This window comes from Nycticebus coucang, chromosome 1 (genome assembly GCF_027406575.1).
Source record: "Nycticebus coucang isolate mNycCou1 chromosome 1, mNycCou1.pri, whole genome shotgun sequence".
Taxonomy (NCBI): domain Eukaryota; kingdom Metazoa; phylum Chordata; class Mammalia; order Primates; family Lorisidae; genus Nycticebus; species Nycticebus coucang.
In genome coordinates, this window is record NC_069780.1 from 73,388,394 (window position 1) to 73,410,439 (window position 22,046).

General features: G+C 41.1%; 1 protein-coding gene across 1 annotated transcript in view; it reads left to right on the forward strand.

The window, feature by feature from the left end:
- Window positions 1-1,601: 1,601 nt before the first annotated feature.
- EDNRA (endothelin receptor type A) overlaps window positions 1,602-22,046 on the forward strand; it is a 74,025-nt gene continuing 53,580 nt past the window's right edge. The window contains exons 1-2 of the mRNA XM_053582305.1: window positions 1,602-1,881; window positions 5,937-6,425. Of these exons, the coding sequence (XP_053438280.1) occupies window positions 6,006-6,425 (420 nt within the window). The 5' untranslated portion in view covers window positions 1,602-1,881; window positions 5,937-6,005. The remainder of the gene's footprint in view (window positions 1,882-5,936; window positions 6,426-22,046) is intronic.

Sequence of the window (22,046 nt, forward strand, 5' to 3'; positions counted from 1 at the left end):
TGCAGGCTATGCATTGTCCAAGTGTGTCTGGTCACAGGGTGAGCAAAGGCTGAAATCCCACACCTGTGTCACATGCCAAGATGTGAACTGCCTCTTCTAGGGGGAGGTTAGTAACTTTTTCTTTCCAGAAAATATGGTCAGCTTGCCACGCCGTAGGCTCGAGCTAAGGCACTTTTACAAGCTATTAGTTATTCTGGCTGGCCAACTGTCCATCATGGGGAAACTATGGACAGAAGATATTAATGCACAGGGTAACACCTGGTCCAACCAGATTAGATGACTATTAAGGCCCCTTTCAAAAATAGTATTCTGTGGATCTCTTTGATCGTTTTACAAAATGGTCCTCAGATTCTTTGACACACTGCACAATGATGGTGGGACTCTATATGAACTCACCTTGAATCTGGGATCTGTGACTGCTCTGCTAATAGAATGGGACAGAAGTGATGCTATGCCAGTTTCTGGGCCCAGCCCTTAAGGAATTGGCAGCTTCCACTTTCTGTCTCTTGGGACATTCATTTCTGGAACCGAGCCACCCTACTGCGAGGAAGCCCAAACCACAAGTCTCCACAAGTTTTTGGAGGAGAGATGCACATGGAGAAAAACTAACTGAACACCAAGCAAGTGAAGTATCACAGAAATGGGTCCTCCCGCCCCAGACACACAGTAAAAATGAGCTGTCCCAGACAAGCTCTGCCCAAGTGGCAGAATAATAAGCCAAGTAAATGACAGCTGTTGTTTTAAGCCACTACATTTGATGGTGATTTGGTTAACTGCAACAGATAACCAGAACATTTCAATAGTATGCTGACATCAACAGTCCACTGAAAGGCTCCCAGGCAGGCCTTCCCGGAAGAGCCCCCAATTCTTTCCTCATATGTCACAGGCAATGGCCTTTGCTTTCATCTCCTCACCCACCCCCAATTTAGGTTAAAGTCCCCGCCATGATAAACATGCTGAGATCCACTTTCTGCAGAGTCTGGACCCTCATTGTTCGAATTTCTTAAGGGATCACGGGCTTCACTGAGCCACTTGCTGGAACCTTCCACAAAGTCCGTCTCATATGCTCCTTATCTGCCCTGAGCTGGAGGTCGGCAGCCTGAGGACGTTGGCTTCAAGGGACGGGATAGAAGCAAACCATACTTGATGAAGTCCATTTGGCTCCTCAACTTACTGTAAGCTGAAGAGGGCACATAAGCCATGCGAAGAGGAGGGGTACACAGAGGAGAAACCCCACTTGGACCCTGGCTCTGTCTCCATTGCTCCATCACTGATCAACAAAGTGAGGAAGGGGTGGAGTGCCTCTGCCAGGCCTTTCAGATTTCGGAGTCTCCTCTGATAAACGCTCCCCTCTTTCCTCGACCCACCCCCCCTTCCTTCAGAAAGGAAACAGTTAAAAGCCTCCTGCCCTTCAGGGCCTGTAAAGGGGCGGCAGCTCTGTGCTCCATAGTGGCAGCGTCCCAGGAGACCTGGAAGGTTAGGACGCTCTCGCGGTCCTGGAGTGGGGTAGAAGGTCTGGGAGCTTTGGGAGGAGAAGGGAGGACAGGCGGGAGGCGTGTTCCTCTGGAGTTTTCTTTTTCTTGCGAGCCTGGCGCGCGCGCGTACAGTCATCCCTCTGGTCTGGCGACCGTGGAGAGGCGGTGGAGCGGCTCCATCCATCCTACCCGGTCGTCGCCGGAGGCCAGGGGCTGGGCGAGACCTCCCTAAAGAAGCCGTGCCTGGAAGTTTCCGAAGCCGAGGCAGCCCTGCCTCCGGGGCAGCCGCCGCGCCGGAGCCCGGGACCCCCGCAGCCTGCCGCGCCACCCGCCCTCGCCGGCTCCGGCTCCCCTGGCCCAGGCGCCGCGCGGACCGGGCAGCTGTCTGCGTCTGCCCAGCCCCACGGTCGGTGCGAGTATTAGCTGTCTGGGACGAGGTCTGGGGTGGGGGTGGGGGAGACGCTTCCTGGGTCCCAGGGTCGGGAGGAGACCGGAGCCAGGAGCGTCCTGGCCGGCCGGGGCCCCTGCAGCCTGGGCGACCCGCTGCTGCGGGGGCTGGCACCCACTGCCTGGGGGCGCGCGACGGGGTGTGCTCGGGCAACGTGTAGGGCTGGGGGACTTCGCCGTCCCGGGCGGGCTTCGCATTTTAAGCAAAAGGAAGCCCCGCCGTTTTCTTGGAGAGTGCCTTTCTCCCCAGGCAGGCAAGAACTTTGAGGAACATCACGTCCCTGTCGCTTGCTCGAGAGCCTACTTGAGGAGTTGGCGAGGCAGCATTTCTTGCTCGTTTGCGTCTTTTCCCCCACACACCCTGGTGATGCCAAGGGCAGCCGAGGGCGCTTGGCGTGAGGGACTGGTGTGCTCTGGAAGCCCTTGAGCGCAGCTGGTTTTGGAAACCAGCCGGTGGAGGTCTCGGCGTTTTGTTCTGCGCTCTCCTTTCAAGGGCACTTGTTGCTTTTCACGTGCAGAAAGCAAGGGCTGTTTCTAGATAATCAGTCTCTGTTTACACCATCCTAATGGCTTTCTCCTGATAGAGTTGGGGGTGGGAGGAATATTAAAGTCAGGCGCTGTCACTAAGGAGAGTTGCTAATTTCTTGCCCAGAGAGCAAAACCACAGAAAACTTGTAAAAAGTTCAGAGTTTGTTTAGATTTTCCCCTGCTAGTAGTTGTTCACGTGTTAGCTAATTGGGAAACACCTTAGCAATCATTTTGTGTAAATTAAACACTTTAAACTCATGCCATTTTGGTAAGGTTGGAATTTCCAAATTACTAATTACAGGTGAACTTTGATCCTAGAAGCCCTGTAGGTTAAAGTAAACGATTAAAGCGCAAGCATAAAAGAGTCCTATTCCTTAATAATAGCTTTTGCAGCCCAGGAAGCTCCCAGACCCCAAATAGGAAGAATGCTGAATGAATGGATAGGTGGTGTCCTTCAGGTCTGAACCTGAGATGCTTTGCTAGAGCTATGGCTGATGATGACTCAGATCCACAGGACTGAGCTGCAGACCCACTCTTGGAAGAACATCCACTTGAGAGAGTTCTTTATTTGGTTTTATATTTTTCACCCAGTATTATTAGATAATATGGTATCCACCTGCCTTTGCCAAACATCCCTTAGCTTTAAAGCTTGGTATGTGTGGAGAGCTGATAAGAGATGCATCACAAGTGATTTCTGTGGTAGTGTCCTTGCTGGAAGAGGAAGGAAGGTGGTTTCGATGGTAGCTGGCTCACACCGTGATAAGAACCCACTGTCTTGGCCTTCTTGGCTTCTGCTGTATTCAGCTGACAGAGCAAACCAGCACACTAATGTTCAAAGCACCAGTGGGATCTTTGATGAGTGGTGTAATACCGGTAATAGCCAGGTCAGTTCACAAAATGTCCTCCTAGCTGATTCTAATGGGCAAAGAGACATTCTGTTTCTGGAAAGGGCCTCCTCTCTCTCTCTCATTTTTAAGAAAACTATTATTGAAAACTGAGAAACTAGAATGCTTTCTTCACTAAACAGCACAAGATACTAAAATGTTTCTCCCCCCACCCCCACCCCACCCCCCCGCACCCAATCTCTGTGATCCAAAAAAGAGGATGACAGGATGCTTTGTTCTTGGAGTGCTGGTCTCCACTTTGGAATGGAGATGGTGGCATTTCACAGGTCTAATTCGAAGTAGGAAAAACTGCAAACTCTTTATTGTTAAACCCAGGTAGAACTGACAAGTACATGGTATGCCTCTAATTTTGAAAATTTGTTATTTTTATCACTTAGAAGGACTCAAATCCTATAAGCAAACTTAAGTGGCCTCCCGCATCTTAGTTATGAAACCTTGACCTAATCACTGAACTTCTTCATGAAGTAGTTTCCTCTTAAGTAAAGCAGGTATGTATCTCCTGCCTACTGAGAGTTATAAAGTCAGACCACAGATACATATATAATAAGTTACTGTATAATAAATGATATTATTTCAGATTCCTGGGAAATATTTCTGGAGAAGGCAAAAATATGCAATACTTGCACTATATATACATATTTACCTTTGCCTTCTATACAACATGAATAAATCTTATTCTGTCCACATATTGACTAAACCTAAACTTTACTGCTTTCCCAAGCCAACTGTCAAAATTCCTAAAAGTGGTTAATACCAACCTTGAATAAACAGAAAAAAAGACACAATTATTTTTTGTTTGTTTGGGATTCATTGAGGGTACAAAGAATTACTGATTGCATTTGTTAAGTAAATTCCCTCAAAAGACACAATTTTTAAAAATTAAAGTATGACTTGAATGTATATGTCATAGACTCATTCACACCATTGCATAACTGAGATTATGGTCAGGCTTCATTTAAAGATTCATAAAAACCCACAGAAAAGGAAACATATGAAACAAAAAATAACGAAATGGGGCGTATTATTCTTATTTACTTTTAACTCTTCTATTACCCCAACTCCCCTTTGTTTTTCCAGTGTCTTTTCCTTAAGGATAAAGGGAAAGCCTAGACTTCCTGGATAAGAGAGACCACTTGCTCTCTGCAAGTGACAAAATAAATAAATAAATAAATAACCCAGATGGTAATTTTGAAACTATCTAACCACCATCCCATGGCTATTAGTCCATCTAGACTCCAGAAACTTCTTTAAAACATTCATGACAATTAAGTTTATGGGGGGGGAAGCAGAAAGAGGGATGGAGGGAGGAGGGTGGGGCCTTAGTGTGTGTCACACTTTATGGGGGCAAGACATGATTGCAAGAGGGACTTTACCTAACAATTGCAATCAGTGTAACTGACTTATTGTACCCTCAATGAATCCCCAACAATAAAAAAAAAAAAAAGAAAAAAAAAAATTAAATAAATAAATATAATTTAAGGAAATGTAAAAAAAAAAAAAAAAACATTTCTGATACAAATAAGGCGCAAGAATGAGAGACAGAATGGTCTAGTCTGGTTAAAAGCTCAGGCTTCAAGTCCAACTCTGCCTTAGAATTGCCACCACCACCTGTTGCTTTGACAAGTTGTTTCATCTAACTGAGCCTCTGTTTTCCTATCTTCAAAATGGAGCTGTTGTCAACTTCATGGCATCACTGCATGGATTAGGGGGCATCATGAATATAAAGTATTCAGCACAGTGATTGGCATATAATAAACGTAGCTATGTAGGATGCTATATAAAATAGTCTGGGGACACATGTGCCTTGGAAAAGCAAATACTATGACTAGCCTGGGAAGGTCCATCACGTTCGACATCACTGATTGGCAAGTCTTGTGACGTCAATTCATGAAAAATGAAAGAGCAAAAACTCCTGTTAGAAGATGTAGATTTTACTCTTTAATCATCAAGGTTTTTAAATATTTTGTTTTTATCTATTATTTTATTGTTAATTGCAACTAAGATTGTGAAGTGCATTGATGGTGTTCACCAGAGTTCTGACTTTAAATGAACGTTCTATAACACATTAGATGGCGACCCGTGCTGGGCTTTATTCCTATGTTCATTATTCACCATGTGTAAAACAGCATATGTTTTGGAAGACTGTTTTTTAATTACAGAATTTGGTAATTTTATGCCTCGGTACTATGCAACTCTAACTGGGTATATGATGCCTTCTCTCTTTCATTAATAAGTAAAATTTTATATTTCACCTATCAAAGATTTTTGTAATTCAGGTTTTTCTCATCAACCTTGGTGAAGAGGGAAAAAAAGAACTGGAAGGAAAAAATTAATATATCCTCAGTTTTACTAGAAGGAAAAACTGATGTCTCCTCATTCATATTATAATCTAGTGTAGCTATTTATAAAGATGGGGTAGAGGAGATAGATCTTGCCCAACAGAGCTTTGGTATTTTCTGGTATTTACTATATATATCTCATCTAACTACCAATTATATTCTGCATTTTAACTGTAAATCGTCATCCACTATGATCTTTTTCAGTTGGATTTTATAACAATAATTCTTTTTTCTTTTTTCAGGTGGGATAAAAAAAAAGTGAGGGTGTAAAAGCAACACAGTAAGAGACATTTCCTGAAATTTTCATCAAGATGGAAACCTTTTGCCTCAGGGCATTCTTTTGGCTGGTACTGGCTGGATGTGTAATCAGTGATAATCCTGAGAGATACATCTCAAATGTAAGCAACGATGTGGATGATTTCACCACTTTCCGGGGGACAGAGCTCAGCTTCCTGGTTACCACTCATCGACCCACTAATTTGGCCCTACCCAGCAATGGCTCGATGCACAACTATTGCCCACAGCAGACTAAGATTACTTCTGCTTTCAAATACATTAACACTGTGATATCTTGTACTATTTTCATCGTGGGAATGGTGGGGAATGCAACTCTGCTCAGGATCATTTACCAGAACAAGTGTATGAGGAATGGCCCCAACGCGCTGATAGCCAGCCTTGCTCTTGGAGACCTTATCTATGTGGTCATTGATCTCCCTATCAATGTATTTAAGGTAGGAAATAACCACAGATGTGTTTGCAGGTTTGAGCACTTGCTCTAATTCCACATTGAGAGTTACTGCAGTCTCGCCTAACCTTTGCAGTTTTACCTGTGTTTTTATCGAGAGCTATTTCAATGCCTTAAAACTACTGAGTTTCAAGATTTTAACATTTTTTTTGTTATGTGTTACTTTCTAACTTAATTGTTCCAGGATCACAGCTCAAAATCATGGTATTTCAAGGATTGAAAGAGCTTGCTGGTTGGATGGGCAGGCTTGGCCAGATCACTGGATTTTTCTGAGATTCGATTTCTAGGGTGAGACCGGCAGAGCCCAAAAAGTACTTGAATAAACATATCTTCAGTTTCAGTTACCTTTTTAAAGTGATGCTATTCGGAAGCTAGACATCCACAGTATGGCTTGAAATGAAAAGTTCCTATTTTACTTTGACTGGATGGACAGCTAAAGCCAAAGAGCATCCTGGCTTTTCTCAGTATCTGGTGACTTAGAGATAACAGAGGCCATGTGATCGCAGCCAGCACTAACCTCGCTGGGCAGTATGACTGACTAAAACCATTTACAATAGGCCTTGGTTTGGAGCTGTCTGCTTCTTGTCTTCGTTTTACCTATACTGAGTGCCCCTGTATGCTCACCCCAAGCTAGGCAAAATGGGTCTAAAGGCCGGTAAGACAAAGTTAATGCCTCAGTGGGAGAGCAAGATAATTCCCCAAACATTATCGTGATCACCTTGCCAGTTTAGAGACTGTTTAGTACCAACACAAATGAAAGCTGACAGGAATTAATTATTCCATATTTGGTCTAGAGGCTGTGAAGAGAAATTGCTGCAAGAATTCAAATGTAGTAAAATTCAAATGAAACTGAATGATCTCTGCCAGATTTTGTGAAATGTGTCTGTTCTAAACCCAGGGAAAGCACTTGTCCTCAGCCTTATTTTTTGCCTCTGCGTATTATACTCAGAAACAAACTATTCTAGAAGGTAACATTCTGAAATATTACTTTAAATGACAAGTTTTGTCAATTGAAGACATGATACAATTTAAGTAGGATGATAGTCTCTCAGTGGCCAACAGGTACTTAAGGTGTGATGAAATTATATCAGACTACTAGAAAAGGAAGATGAAAATAATGATTAAAAATTTGAACACTACCAACAGAAACCTTTCAAATTACACCAGTACACTGTTTTTAACATTGGAAAAATCAAACAACAAATGATCAAAAAGTATTACCATCTCTTTCCACAGGATAGCATAAATACATGTGTTTTTTCTTGGAACTCAAAATGGGGATTTAGAACCAAAACTTTGATGCAAAATTGAGCATGTGTAATCATTTAAAACATTTAGCATATGCTATAGAACTTTAAGTTTTTCTTTTAAAAAGTTCTTAATTTTCTCTTTATGAAATACTATGTGTGCACAATACTTGACTCTCTCCTGATAGATTTGAAAATGTTGACATGACTCTTCCTCAAAATTTGACTCTTCAGCTGTCAGTGTGGAGTATTAAACATTGACTGTTCTTATTATGAACTCATTAACCAGCTCATCATTGCTTCAGAGATTAATTAACCTTCTCTGAATTAATAACTCCCTGTTGCTGCTGTTCATGCTGAAGCACAAAACATAGATTTGACCATGTGCAAGGCAGCTTCTTAGCAAACTCATGTCCACGGCTGCTAGGATGGAGACCTTGTCTCTTTGAGGTGCTACTCCCAATCACAGGCTAAGCTTCATTTCTGTCCCATAGCAACATTTTAAGTCAGATCATCTGGAATATCTCCAAATGTAATGAAAATCCAAATTTTTTTACATTCATTGAGCAATGGATAAAAAATTAACATGTCTTTATTGGACCACATGGGTCTCCCTTCCTGAGGATCCAGTATTTCATATACCTTACCATAGTTCCAAATAATGTGGGCAATTTGATTGTGCTATTTTTACATCATAGTAGTACATTTGTGTAATTCCTGTTTTTCTGAAACTCATGTAATGAGTCACTTAACCAATATTAATTTTAGAAAGTAAATTTCTGAGGCTAAAAAAATACTTTTTTTAGTAATTTCATTCTTCTTCCTGAATAAAAGAGAAAAAAGCACTGGAGGGTGCTCAAAAGCTTCACAATATTTAGGAGCTATCTCCACATCTTTCTTTCATCCTCTTCTCTAGGTCAGGAGGCTATAAGGTATTGCTGTTCTTCTGACTTCTGCTCAGTCAAGAGAAATCCTTCCAGAAAGTATGAGTTCCAAGCCCCCATTCCTTTCCTCCATAGCTGCCTCCTGCAGTAAGATCTGGCTGCTCTGGACTCCGTCACATATCTGACCCAGGGATTCCTCTAATCAAGTGACGTTCACTACCTCTATACTGCAGGGCAAGGTAGCAGCTGTCATCTTACTTCACCAGTGAGATGTTCAAATATCTATGAAATTAATGCAGAGACCTAGAGAACCTGCTAAAGGGATACATGAACCTTCTTTATCTCTACAACATTTAGAGGAATTAGGTTGAAAGAAGAATGATTGAGAGTATCTTCTAAGCTCTTCAAAGAAAGATGAGTTTTGGCCCTGGTGATTCACAACTATACCCCTAACACTCTGGGAGGCCGAGGATTGCTTGAGCTCAGGAGTTCGAGACCTGCCTGAGCAAGAGCAGGACACTAGGCCAGGTACTGTGGCTCATGCCTGTAATCCTGGCATTCTGGGAGGCTGAGACAGGTGGATTGCTGGAGCGCAGGAGTTCGAGACCAGCCTGAGCAAGAGTGAGACCCCATCTCTACTAAAAAATAGAAAAACTAGCCAGGCGTTGTGGCAGGCACCTGTAATCCCAGCTTCCTGGGAAGCTGAGGTAAAAGGATTGCTTGAGCCCATGAGTGTGAGGTTGCTGTGAGCTATGATGCCATGTTACTCTACCCTACCTGGGGCAACAGAGTGAGACGCTGTTGCAACAACAACAACAAAAAAAAAAAAAAAGAGCAAAACCCTGTCTCTACTACCTAGGAGGCTGAGCCAGGAGGATTTCTTGAATCCAGGAGTTTGAAATTCCTGTAATTTAGGAATTCCTGACACCACTGCACTCTAGCCTAAGCAACAGAGTGAGGCTCTGTCTAGAGAAAGAGAGAGAGGGAGGAGGAAGGGAGGAAGGGAGAAGGAGAAGAAAAGAAAAGAAAGATAACTTTTCAGATTACACATATTGTTGTATTTAATGATTGTATCACTTGCTTTTATGCTGAGTCCTAAGTCTCTAGACAGAGAACATTGCATTGAGTCATGTCAGTATAAATGGAAGTAAACAGTGTGTGACTGTGTCTGGGGACAATCTAGAATGGCTGATTAGACTATAATAATATTACAGGAAAAATGAGAGTGCATGATAAAGTGTTCTACTTATTAACATTTTGTTCCCTTTCTCTCACTTTGAAAGAGAGTATGCTGGCAGCACCTGTAGCTTAGTGGCACTGGCCACATACCCTGGGGCTGGGAGGTTTGAACCTGGTCCGGGCCTGCTAAACAACGACAAGTACAACAAAAAAATAGCTGGGCACTGTGGCAGGCTTCTGCTGTCCCAGCTGCTTGGGAGGCTAAGGCAAGAGAATCCCTTAAGCCCAAGAGTCTGAGGTTGCTGTGAGCTATGACGCCACAGCACTCTACCCAGGGGAACAGCTTGAGACTCTGTCTCAAAAAAAAAGAAAGAAAAAAAAAGAAAAGAGAGTATACTGAAACCTGTTCTTAGGTCAATGTAATGTCAAACACAACTGAATAGCATTGCACCAGGTATGGGACAGCTATGCTGTTTCTGATCTGGCATTGCCTGTGCAGCTGGTGCTAGGTGACTGGATGGTCAGTGGGCATGGGGTAGGGGTGGGGGGGTCACTCCACACCTAAATTTCCAGATGTCTTAATTGGTCTCCATAATTTCACAGCTTCTTCCCTTCAGCCTATTCTGTATCTTGCTTCTACTTCTACCACTCCTCCATCAAAAGCACCCAGGAGCTCCCACCTGTCCCACTGGTTCCCCAAGGATATGTACAGATCCCACACTCTGGCCATACTTTATCTGCTTCTTACAAATTGCCAACATGCTTGTTCAGCTCTTGTCAGAATGCCATCACTACCCTTAGGGACATTTTTTGCCATAAACACAGTAGAACCTCTAAAGCTGACCATCTCCCCCATTGACCTAATTTTCATAGACCGGACATGCACCATATGTACGTATCAGTGCAGTAGGCCTAGACCCTTGTGTTCACCATCTCCATATATTGACCAGTTTGTTACAATCCCTTAAGTGGTCGACTTACAGAGGTTCCCAGAGAGGCTGAATATAATCACCAAATTTCTGCTATTGAAGCATTTACAGATCCTAAACTAAAAAAAAAAAAAAAAAATGAATTAACTCTACAGTCAAAAATGTTGCATCAAGAAGTAATAAACCAAAGAAATTAAGAGAAACTCCTCTGGCCCTTGTTTATACACACACACACACAGAGCTGGTGAAAAAAGAAAATCAGCAATCTGAGAAAGCAACATGTGAAACAGAAGGAACCAAAGAAAGCAAATGAATGCCAGTTTTCTTTTTGGTTTTCAAACACACAAAGGCTTTGCAAATGGTAGTCGAAGAAAAGCTACTGCCAAGTTTATCAAAAGATAACTCTAATTTTTAGTTGTTAAAAAAAACAGATGCTATCACTAACTGCAAGAGAAAACAGATAAAAACAGAAAGGAGGCAGGGAAACAGCCAACTCTTTCAGATACCAAAATTTATAACCTAAAATGGTGATGGATTCAGTTTGTTAAGAAATTACATTATCTGATACCTTAAATTTTCAAGAAGAGTAAAACTTGGCCACATAAACTAATCTGGGTATAAAATATTTATGTTTGTTAGAATGGTAAAAACAATCTGGGGACCAAAAATAACAGCCACTTACCAAATGGCAAAATAGAAGTATGGAATTTAATAATTGTATCCTTTAAGGATTCATGAGATTATATTTATGCCATAAAGTGTTGTCTATAGGGAGATAGGTCATAATTTTGAGTGGAGTGGAAACTCTAAAAGAGATGTTTGTGCGAGGGCTCACCCAAGGGTACCACAGACGTCCCCATGAACCACTCTACTCACCTCTTAAGCAGAAACAGAAATGCGGGGAAATACACGTATAAGAGAAATAAGAGGATTAGAGTGATGGTCATGTCAAAAAGCAAGAAGCAGAGTCCAGTGGCTTAGCATAGACACTGCTGACATGCGTGGCCAGGAGCTAAAAGCAGTGATGCCACCGATAGTACTCGAGGTGAATAGTGTCTCCATTTGGCTTGTGGCAGAAAGCAGACCTGGGAGAACCACAGTGATAGAGTCCAGGAACTCTGATTCTTGATTACTAATCTGTTCACTCTGAGCAACCACCTCTTATTGAGGACAAGGAAAAGTAAACAAATACAATAGCTGCATAAAATTATCAGTCTTATTTTGCAATGAGGAGTCGACTCCAAATGTGTTGCTCTGGCCAAAGATCTGAACAATGTGGAAACCAGAGACATCCACACAGAGCCAGTGACCTCCATGTTCACACAGCCTTTGATATCTTGTGCAACTGGAGTCCATCGGGGCAGCCATACAAATCACCATGGCAATTTGTGTATCAAAAATAAACTGCCACAACTTACAGATTGTCCCTCAAACATAGAAGATGTCCGGCAATGACTTGTAGGGTCTTTACCAGTACAATAAACTTCTAATCAGATTTCTCCCAGATTTTCAAATTAAAGCCATGATGCTGACTCAAAGGGATTCTTCTTCATTGACAGTCAAGGCAGAAGGCATTAGCTGTGGTCTGCACGTACTATTCACCAAGTGAGTCAGATTACCCACCAAATTCCATATGTAATAAAGGTGTGATTCCCCTTTCACTATGTCATCAGAGCAATAATTACACACCTTTCTCATGCACGCCAGTAATTGTGCTATGATCACAACATGAGCTATAGGAACTGCATTCTCTGAATTCTAAGAGGAAAAAAATGTCTCTTGACCAAGCTCTCTGCCCCTTGTTGGTGAATTGTATCCCAGCTAGTCGTTTTCCTATGAGGTAGCTCAGACACTGCCCCCTCTCCGGGTGCCTGTCACTCCATGTTTTTCATTGACTTCTGTCTACTCCAGCTCAGTGGGGCTATGTGAGACCATCAAGATGATCCTTCTACCTGGAACATTTTCCCCTCATGCCTCCTCTGGTTTATTACACTTTTTTCTTTAGATCTCAGCTTAAGCATCTCTTTGTCTGGCAAGTAACCATGACCCAGACTGGGTTCGTGCCTCTCCCATGAGCTCCCATGACGCCCTCTATTAACCCTATAATGGCATTGAACACACACTCTATTGTATTTGCCCATTCCTTTGCCTGTCTGCAAATTCCTTGAGGCACACTGCCTAGTTCTCATTTATCATTGTATCTCCTGTGCGCAGCTCAAAAAAAATAGTTGATGAATGAGTAAAAAAAGAAAATGGAATTGCCTCCATTAGAATGCTCTTCTCCCACGCAATTCCAGATCGAAAAGCAGACTTATTGAATTTATTGCATTTCTACTTTTTTCCTAAAAGCCAGCATTGCCTCAGAGTCCCTAAATCTGAAAGAAGCACATGAGAAACAGGGCAGAACACAACAGCAGGATGATTTTGCCCCTTCCCTTTGTCTCTGGAGGTTAAGAAAGAGGTCCCGTCGTGTGGTTCAGACATTGCTTTGTTTAATTTCCTCTCTTCGTTGGTGCACATAATGAATCAAAGAGTCTCTTTCTAAGATTTCTGTGCAATATTCTTTCTTTGAGCATAGTTGTAATCGTGGTTTCGATCGAAATATTAACCCTACAAGTGATTTGGAATATCAAAATGAACATTCGTATCGCCAAAGATTTCATTCCCTATGTATAGGAAATAGGTTGATTTTTCTGGCATTGCTAAGACATAGGCACATTGCAAAAAGTCATTAGGCTAACTGGCTGATTTAAGAATACATGTACATATTAAATGACAGAGTGATAAATTTATTAGCCAATTTGCTGTTTGTAATAAGGAAGTTGCTGTCTGGAAAGGCTTCAGAACCCTGTCCAGCTCTACCTCCCCTTCTGAATGTTCGTTTCCTGTGTCTGGGAGGCTCATTGCCTTCTCTCCTAGTCACGTTAAGTAATTATTCTCATGTGAGCTTACTCTGGAAGCCCCAGCATTTGGCTCACAGCACAGTGACTCTTGCTTAAGGGATAGGGGGTGGAAATCATCCGTAACTGTAGGACTGTTCCCATGGTGGAGGAGGAAAGGATGGTTTCAGTCTCGTCCTTATTAGTAAGGTATTGAAATGTAAAAGAATTCGTGTTCATCAAAGAGTTTGGCTCAATGGAAGAGTACGCTGTATTCTAAATTTAACATGAAATAATGATGCAGAAAAATTTTAGGTTTGCGAAGAGAATTTTTACATGATACATCTTGTGTGCGTGCATGTATGTGTGAATGTTGTCCTGATCCAGCATTCTGGTCCATAAAATCAGATGTTCTGGCTGTTTTATTCTTAAATACTTATAGATTATAATCTTAAGAGTTACTTTGTTAGCATACAAAGTGTATGCAGTTAGTAAAGTGTGCAAAGATGAAAGGAGACGAGGTATCAAGTTTACTGTTTTTGAAGCTGATTTTAAGCCGGGAGTGGTTAAATAAGTAATGTTCTAAGAAATCCCATCAAAATAAATCTGATCCATTGCCAGAAATGCTACAACTGCCTTCTTGATCTACTACAATCTCTTGGGAGTTAGAACTATTGCTGTGTCTAGCTACCATTTTATTTTTAACTAGGTCTAGTTTTTGTTGGAAAAACCATCCTAAGATTAAAAAATGTTGATAGTTTAAATTTAATAATAAAACTTAATGTGTTTTTTGATAGTCTTATGTTTAAATTTGAATATCAGAAATTATACAAAACCACATACTCTGAAGTGTTTCTTTAAATATGGAAGGTTTGAAGCTCTCAAAGTGTAAAGGCTCAGGAACCTAAAATCAAATGTACCCTCAGAAAAGCTTAATATTATTTTTGATTGTGCAAATTTAGAGATCACTTCTCTGAATTTAAATATGGCTAGGAGTTTCACTGACATTCTAACTTCTAAAACAACTTACTTGGAGACTCGTACCAACAATGGGAGAAAGTCAAATCAGGCTTCTTACAACTTGCCCAAAACATGAGACTACCATTATTTTAGATTAAATTTATACTAGAAGGCAATAGAGGTATAAGCTTTTCAGCCATTTGGTCACTCAGTGATATTAGATCTTTCTTCTTTAAATGCTCTTAATTTGAGCAGAGAGAGGGAAGGAGGGACGGGGGTGGGGCCTTGGTGTGTGCCACACCTTTGGGGGGCAAGACATGGATTGCAAGAGGGACTTTGCCTAACAAATGCAATCAGTGTAACCTGGTTTCTTGTACCCTCAATGAATCCCCAACAATAAAAAAAAAATGCTCTTTATTTAATCATTTAATAAAGTGTTGAGGAAATAGAAAACAAGCATCCATTCTTGCCCTCAGGAAACTTACATTCTAGTAGAAGATCAAGACAAAAAGGAAGATAAATAAATACATACATAGTATGTGAGATAAGTAGAAAAGTAAAATGGAGAAAGAGAATAGATTTAAAAAGGAAGATAGGGTATTAATTTTAATGTAAGTGGCTAAAAAGTCCTCAGTATAAGGAAATAGTTGAGTAAAAACTTAAAAGAGATGAAGGAGCAAACCATGTATCGATCTGAGGTAAGAGCATTCTAGTTAGAGGAAACAGCAAGTGCAAAGGCCCTGAGGCAGGAATGTGCCTGGAGGGTGAAGGAAACAGCAGGGAGGCCATGTGGGTAAGTGGAAGGGAGAGAGTGGGAGTGGGTGAGGTCGCAGGGAGATGAATGTAGGACAAGAATTGGGAGAGGCAGATCACATAGAGCCTAATAATAGGGATCTATATCATTTATTATCCAAACCAGAACACTTCTGAAAGTGAAAGGAGACACTATATATTATTACATCTGGGCAGTAGGCATAAACCAGGACCATCCTGGATAAACCAGGACAAATGGTCATGCTACCATACAGGTGTATATGAAGATGTTTAATTTTTTAAAAGCTTTTGGCGTTTTCCTCCAAATGAGATAGGAAGTTTTTGGAAAGTTTGTGCAGATAGGTGACATGATCTTGCTTACAATTTAACAAGAAATATCTGGCTATTCTAAATCAATGAAGAAAAAATATACAATCTTAAAATGTGTGAATACCAATATATAACATGAGAATAATATTACCTAAAATTTAGTGTTTACTCTGTGCCAAGCTAACTCATGACACTATCGCAACAAATTTATGATACGCCTTTGTTGTTTAAACACTGCTAGCAAGTGGCAGGGCCAGGATTGGGATCCAGTCTCGTCCCTGAGACTGTGCTGTTAGCCAAGCAGCCTTGCTGCCTCATGTCCATACACCTCATAAGACAAACTTTATAATTATCAGAATATCATCCCTAGCACAGAAATAGACTTTCAAACACTGTTCAGAGATGAAAATCATTCCCTTTTATCTTTTTCATTAAATCCAACAGCTTCCTTAGTAAGACAGAAGTAACACATCACATAAGAAAACATGTACATGAGGGAGATTGCTCTCCAAAATAGCCTCTATTTTGAAACTCTTGCAGATTGCTGTGGAACATCTGGTCAACAGGATTTTTGTATCCTATACTCGTTGTCATGCCAGTGAGGTCAACCGACGGAAGGAGAGCCAGAAAATAAAAAATAAACTGAGGAGAAAGGTTGAGTTCTTTGATGGACTAATTGCCTAGACACATCTGCTCAGAGGAATACTTTTTGCCAAACGCATGTCTCATCCGGTTATCACATGAAAGACCAGGCTACTTGTCTGTGGACATGACACAGAGAAGTGAATGTCTATGGCTAGTGCACAGTCACTGTTGGGGTAGAAACATCAGACTGTATTGATAAAGCTAAATGTTGCAACCCGAGGGGTTTACCAGATGCACAGGAATTAAAAGGAGAAGGTGGAAACATGGTAGATGATATTTGGAATCTGTCTAAACTAACAAAAAGAAGCCAGAAATCTCCAGTTTTTAAAGATTTCTATATAAGCATATCTTTTGTGAAATAGTCCCATTAAATCTAATGAATAAGGAAACTTATTATTTATTCTTTTTTTTTTTTTTTAATAGTCAAGAGTCTTATTCTGTTGCCCTAGGTAGAGTGATGTGGGATTACAGCTCACAGCAACCTCCAGCTCCTGGGCTTAGGCCATTCTCTTGCCTCAGCCTCCCGAGTAGCTGGGACTACAGGCACCCACCATGACGCCCAGTTATTTTTTGTTGCAGTTTGGCCGGGGCTGGATTCAAACCTACCACCCTCAGTGTATGGGGCCGGCACCCTACCCACTGAGCCACAGGCACCGCCTTTATTCTTAATTTTTAAAGTAGCAAATAAAGGAAACAATGTTGAGCTTGTTTAAAATAAAAGGAAATGGAGACACATTTCTTGAACAAATTATTACCACATTAGGCCCCATCATCTCTCCTGAGTTTTATGTCAAATAAAGCAATTTTGCAGAATATTGTACAAAAAAAAACCAACTCTGACCACTATGAACTCTCAGCTTGAAGGAAGACTTAAGATTTTATTTCACAAAATAAAAATGTCTAGAATACACTGAAGTTTCTCTTTTAAAATGGTGTCATTTATGTCATACATAGGGCCTTTCACTGCATTTATCTTCGTTGTTTTCTCAAATGTCATTTGCTTATAGAAGCTAAAGTTTTGAAAATTAGGGTAGTGTTACACTATTTAAGAGTTATAATACTTGTTAAACTTTTACACATTTTGTTATACTGTACATACAGAAAAAATGTGCATGTCAGCCTTGTGAATTTTCACAAGGTTTACACGTGTGTGTAACCAGGATCAACAAACAGACCATTATCAGCAATCCCCCAGCCCTAAGGCACACACTTTTCTTGACTTCTAACACTGTCTGAATTAGTTTGCTTATGTTTGTGTTTTATGTATATGGAATCACGATACCTACAGATATTGTTTTGTTTCTGGATTCCTTTACTGACCATTGTTTTTGTGACAGTCATCCATATTGTTAGATTTAGTTGTAGCTGATTCATTCTCACTCTTGTATCATATTTCACTGTGTGAACATGTCACCCTTATTTATCCATTCTACTGAAAGTAGCCATTAAAAAGTATCCAGTTTGAAAAAAGTTATCAAGGCTCGGCGCCTGTAGCTCAGCAGCTAGGGCACCAGCCACATAAACTGGGGCTGCCGGGTTTGAACTCGGCCAGGCCTGCTGTACAATAACAACAACAACTAAAATAGCCAGGCATTGCGGCTGGAGCCTTTAGTCCCAGCTACTTGGGAAGCTGAGGCAAAAGAATCGCTTAAGCCCAAGAGTTTGAGGTGGCTGTGAGGTGTGACGCCACAGCACTCTACTGAGGGCGACATAGTGAGACTCTGTCTCAAAAAAAAAGTTACCAAGTTTTGAGCTATTATGAATAGTATAACTATGTACATTCTCATGTGTTATCTTTTATATATATATATAGAATATTTAAAATGCCTATAAAATACATATGTATATAGGTATAAAGATAACTGTAATATTTATAGGCCAACACATATAGCTATGTATTATACTAAATATATATTATATATATGTGTATATATATATATATTTGTTTTTGTTTTTTTTTTTTGAAGACAGAGCCTCAAGTTGTCACCCTGGGTAGAGTTCCGTGGCACTATAGCTCACTGCAACCTCCAACTCCTGTGCTTAAGCAATTCTCTTGCCTCAGCCTCCCAAGTAGCTGGGACTACAGGCACCTGCCACAATGCCCAGCTATTTTTTTGGTTGTACTTGTCATTGTTGTTTGGCAGGCCCAGGCTGGATTCAAACCTGCCAGCTCTGGTGTATGTGGCTGGCACCTTAGCTGCTTGAGCTACAGGCTCTGAGCCCTAAATAAATATTTTTAACATAATTCTTCTTGATCATAATCCTTTTTTCCTTGAGACAAAGTCGTACTTTGTCACCCTAGGTAGAGTGCTATGGCATCATAGCTCACAGCAACTTCAAACTCTTGGGCTCAAGTGATCCTCTTGCCTCAGCCTCCTAAGTAGCTGGGACAACAGGCGCCTGCTACAATGCCTGGCTAGTTTTTCTAGTAGAAATGGGATCTTGCTCTTGCTGAGGCTGATCTCAGACTTCTGAGCTCAAGCAATCCTCCCACCTCGGCTTCCCAGAGTGTTAGGATTACAGGTGTGAGCCACTGCACCTGGCCCATAATCTTTATTTATATATATATATGTGTGTATATATATATATATATATATTTTTTTTTTTTTGGCAGTTTTTGGCCTGGGCTGGGTTTGAACCCACCACCTCCGGCATAAGGGACCAGTACCCTACTCCTTTGAACCACAGGCACCGCCCATCTTTTTATATTTTAATCAGCAATTTTAGAGAACTATATCAGGATGTGGTACAAAATTAAGAACTAGGCATTATTTCCTAAACAGAACTTCTTCTCATTCTAAAAGCTTCAAAGACCTGTGTGGCCTACGTGTGAATTTTGTATGTTATAATTTTCTTTGCTTTTCAAGAAAATCTATTATCTTCTTCCATAATCAATGCCAAGTAAACTCACACACTGACTAAGCCTCTATAGAAAATACAGAAAAAGCTAGGATAGCCATGATTTTGAGTTGCTCATGTTCTATTCTCTAAATACCAGAGAAGTTTTATACTCAAGTATTGTGTTGAACTTTTTGAGTCCACAGAACACAAAATAGATACCATTTTTGATGTGAAACACCTATTAATATTTCCTTTGAAAATGGAAAAACTGGGCTCGGCGCCTGTGGCTCAAGCGGCTAAGGCGCCAGCCACATACACCTAAGCTGGCGGGTTCGAATCCAGCCTGGGCCCACCAAACAACAATGACGGCTGCAACTGAAAAGTAGCCAGGCGTTGCGCCAGGCGCCTGTAGTCCCAGCTACTTGGGAGGCGGAGGCAGGAGAATCTCTTTAACCCAGGAGTTGGAGGTTGCTGTGAGCTGTGATGCAACAGCACTCTACCTAGGGCAACAGCTTGAGGCTCTGTCTCCAAAAAAAGAAAAAGAAAATGGAAAAACTGTCATCGCTCCTTCTCCAAGAGTAATACATACAGCCAAAACAAAATAAATCAAATTAATCTGAGATTTGAAAGAAAATTAAGTTTCAGCATGTTCCCACTGCTATTATAATAAGGGGGTTATTTATTTTAAAACTTTAAAACACACCATGAAACACTAATGAAGAAGCACTGATTACAGATAGTAAATGTTGTAAGAGTCAAAGTCGGATTGATAGTTTTCCAGACGATGTCACTGAGATAATAGGTAAAACTTTTGAGTTTTAGTTGTAATTTGGTTACCACTTTATACTAACACAAGACTGGCTGAGTGGAAAGGGTTGATATGGAAATTTAGTAAATTGTAATATATGAAGACAGAGCTAAACGAAAAATCCCTCTTAATATTGTCAGCAAAAATTGCATTACAGCATCCCAAAAGAAGAAATTCTATTTATCAAAACCACCGACCACCTATTGAATGGAACTACTGTATGATGTAAATAATACACACTCCCAGGAAGGCAGGCGGAACTATGTGAAAGGTCTGAGCGCTTACTTTTGCAGTCTTATGAATAGGAATTCAAACAAGTGAGTCGTTGAAACTTTACTGCTTTTTATTTTGAGGAAATACTTCGCTTCACAGTCATATTGTCACTGATTTTTCTGGACATGAAGGCTACTCTAAAATCTGCCCACCTGGTGTAGTGTTGCTTTTAGTTATTTAAAAGATTATGTAATAAATACCTCTAAGAGTACGATAAAGAGTTTAAAACATGCTTAATTTTGACAAGAACACGTGTAGTTTGTTCAACAGGTTTCAAGGATACCTGGTTGCTGAGACCCCTCCAAAGAAGCCAAAGTTATGATGTTCAGTCGCCTCCAGCTACTGGTTCACCATAAAGGGGGAGAAGTCAGTCCAGCAGGAGTGGTATTTACTAGGACAATATACCAGGGCCTGATTTGCAAGCACCCAGTACTCACCATCTCTGGTTCCTCCTGTTTGATTCTCCTACCCAGGGGTTGGCAAATTATAACCAGAATGAAGATTTTTTGTTGTTGTTTGTTTTTCTTTTTCAGACAGAGTCTCACTATGTTACCCTCAGTAGAGTGCACACAGCCACCTCAACTCTTGGGCTTAAGCGATTCTCTTGCCTCAGCCTCCCAAGTAGGTGGGACTACAGGCACCGGCCACAACGCCTGGCTATTTCTTGGTTGCAGTTGTCATTGTTCTTCAGCAGGCCCCGGTGTACGTAGCCAGAGCCCTACTCACTGAGCTACGGGCGCCAGAATGAAGTTTTATCGGAACCCAGCCATACCCATTGCTTACGTATTTCCTACAGCAGCTTCTGTGAGTAGTTTCCTCATACACCATGTGGCCCAGAAACCCTAAAACATTGAGGAAAACGCTTTTCAGCCCCTGCGGCATCTCACTAACTGCTCTGCCTGCCTCTCCCCCACCTCCATGTTGAGCCCTAGGGAGTCAGAGCTCAAGATCTGAACTCCAAAAATGTGGATAAAGCTTTATAACCTTTGACTTGACGTTTTCCAAGGTGACAAGGTCTCTTGTTGTGTCTCTGTGTTTCCCATTTATGTTAGCTGAACATCATAACTTTGGCTTCTTTGGAGGGGTCTCAGCAACCAGGTATCCTTGAAACCTGTTGAACAAATTATGCGTGTTCTTGTCAAAATTAAGCATGTTTTAAACTCTTTATCGTACTCTTAGAGGTATTTATTACATAATCTTTTAAATAACTAAAAGCAACGCTATACCAGGTGGGCAGATTTTGGAGTAGCCTTCATGCTTCAGTTAGGATAAAGGAAAAGATGAAAGGAAAGAAGATTTTTTTCCATTTATTTTAGGGAAATTTCATGCTAAAAAACTATTGCTCTCTCAAGATCTTAATGGTAAAAGAAAAAAACCTTTAACATATGTGAAATTATTTGGTCAGCAAAGCACTACACTTTTTATTTCCTTGAATGGACCAATTAAATCACAAGGTCATAACTAAATATGGGTGAATTTCTTTTTTGCCTCTATGCTACAAAAGTCGGAGACTATTTCTCTGACAGCGGATGAGAAGGCATGTCACAGGCAGAGGGGTAGTGGAGAAAGAGATAGACGTATCCCATGTTCCCTTTTTGTTTTTACACTGTGTGTGTATATGTGCGGGTGTACAGCTGACTTGTGGCACAGATATTATCTGCATACATTAGAGCTTTCTAAAATGTGGGGTGAAGAGGACAAAGGAACAGGGATGGAGAAAAGAAAGCAGAGTTGGGTGATGGAGACCCACCCTTGGGACTCACCCATGTAATCCAACCAAGGCTCAGAGACATTTCAAATATATTTGAGGAAGGGAGGGAGGGAGCACAGACTCTCAGAACATGGGGAATCAACATCTGTAGTTCTGTGTGAAAACAGC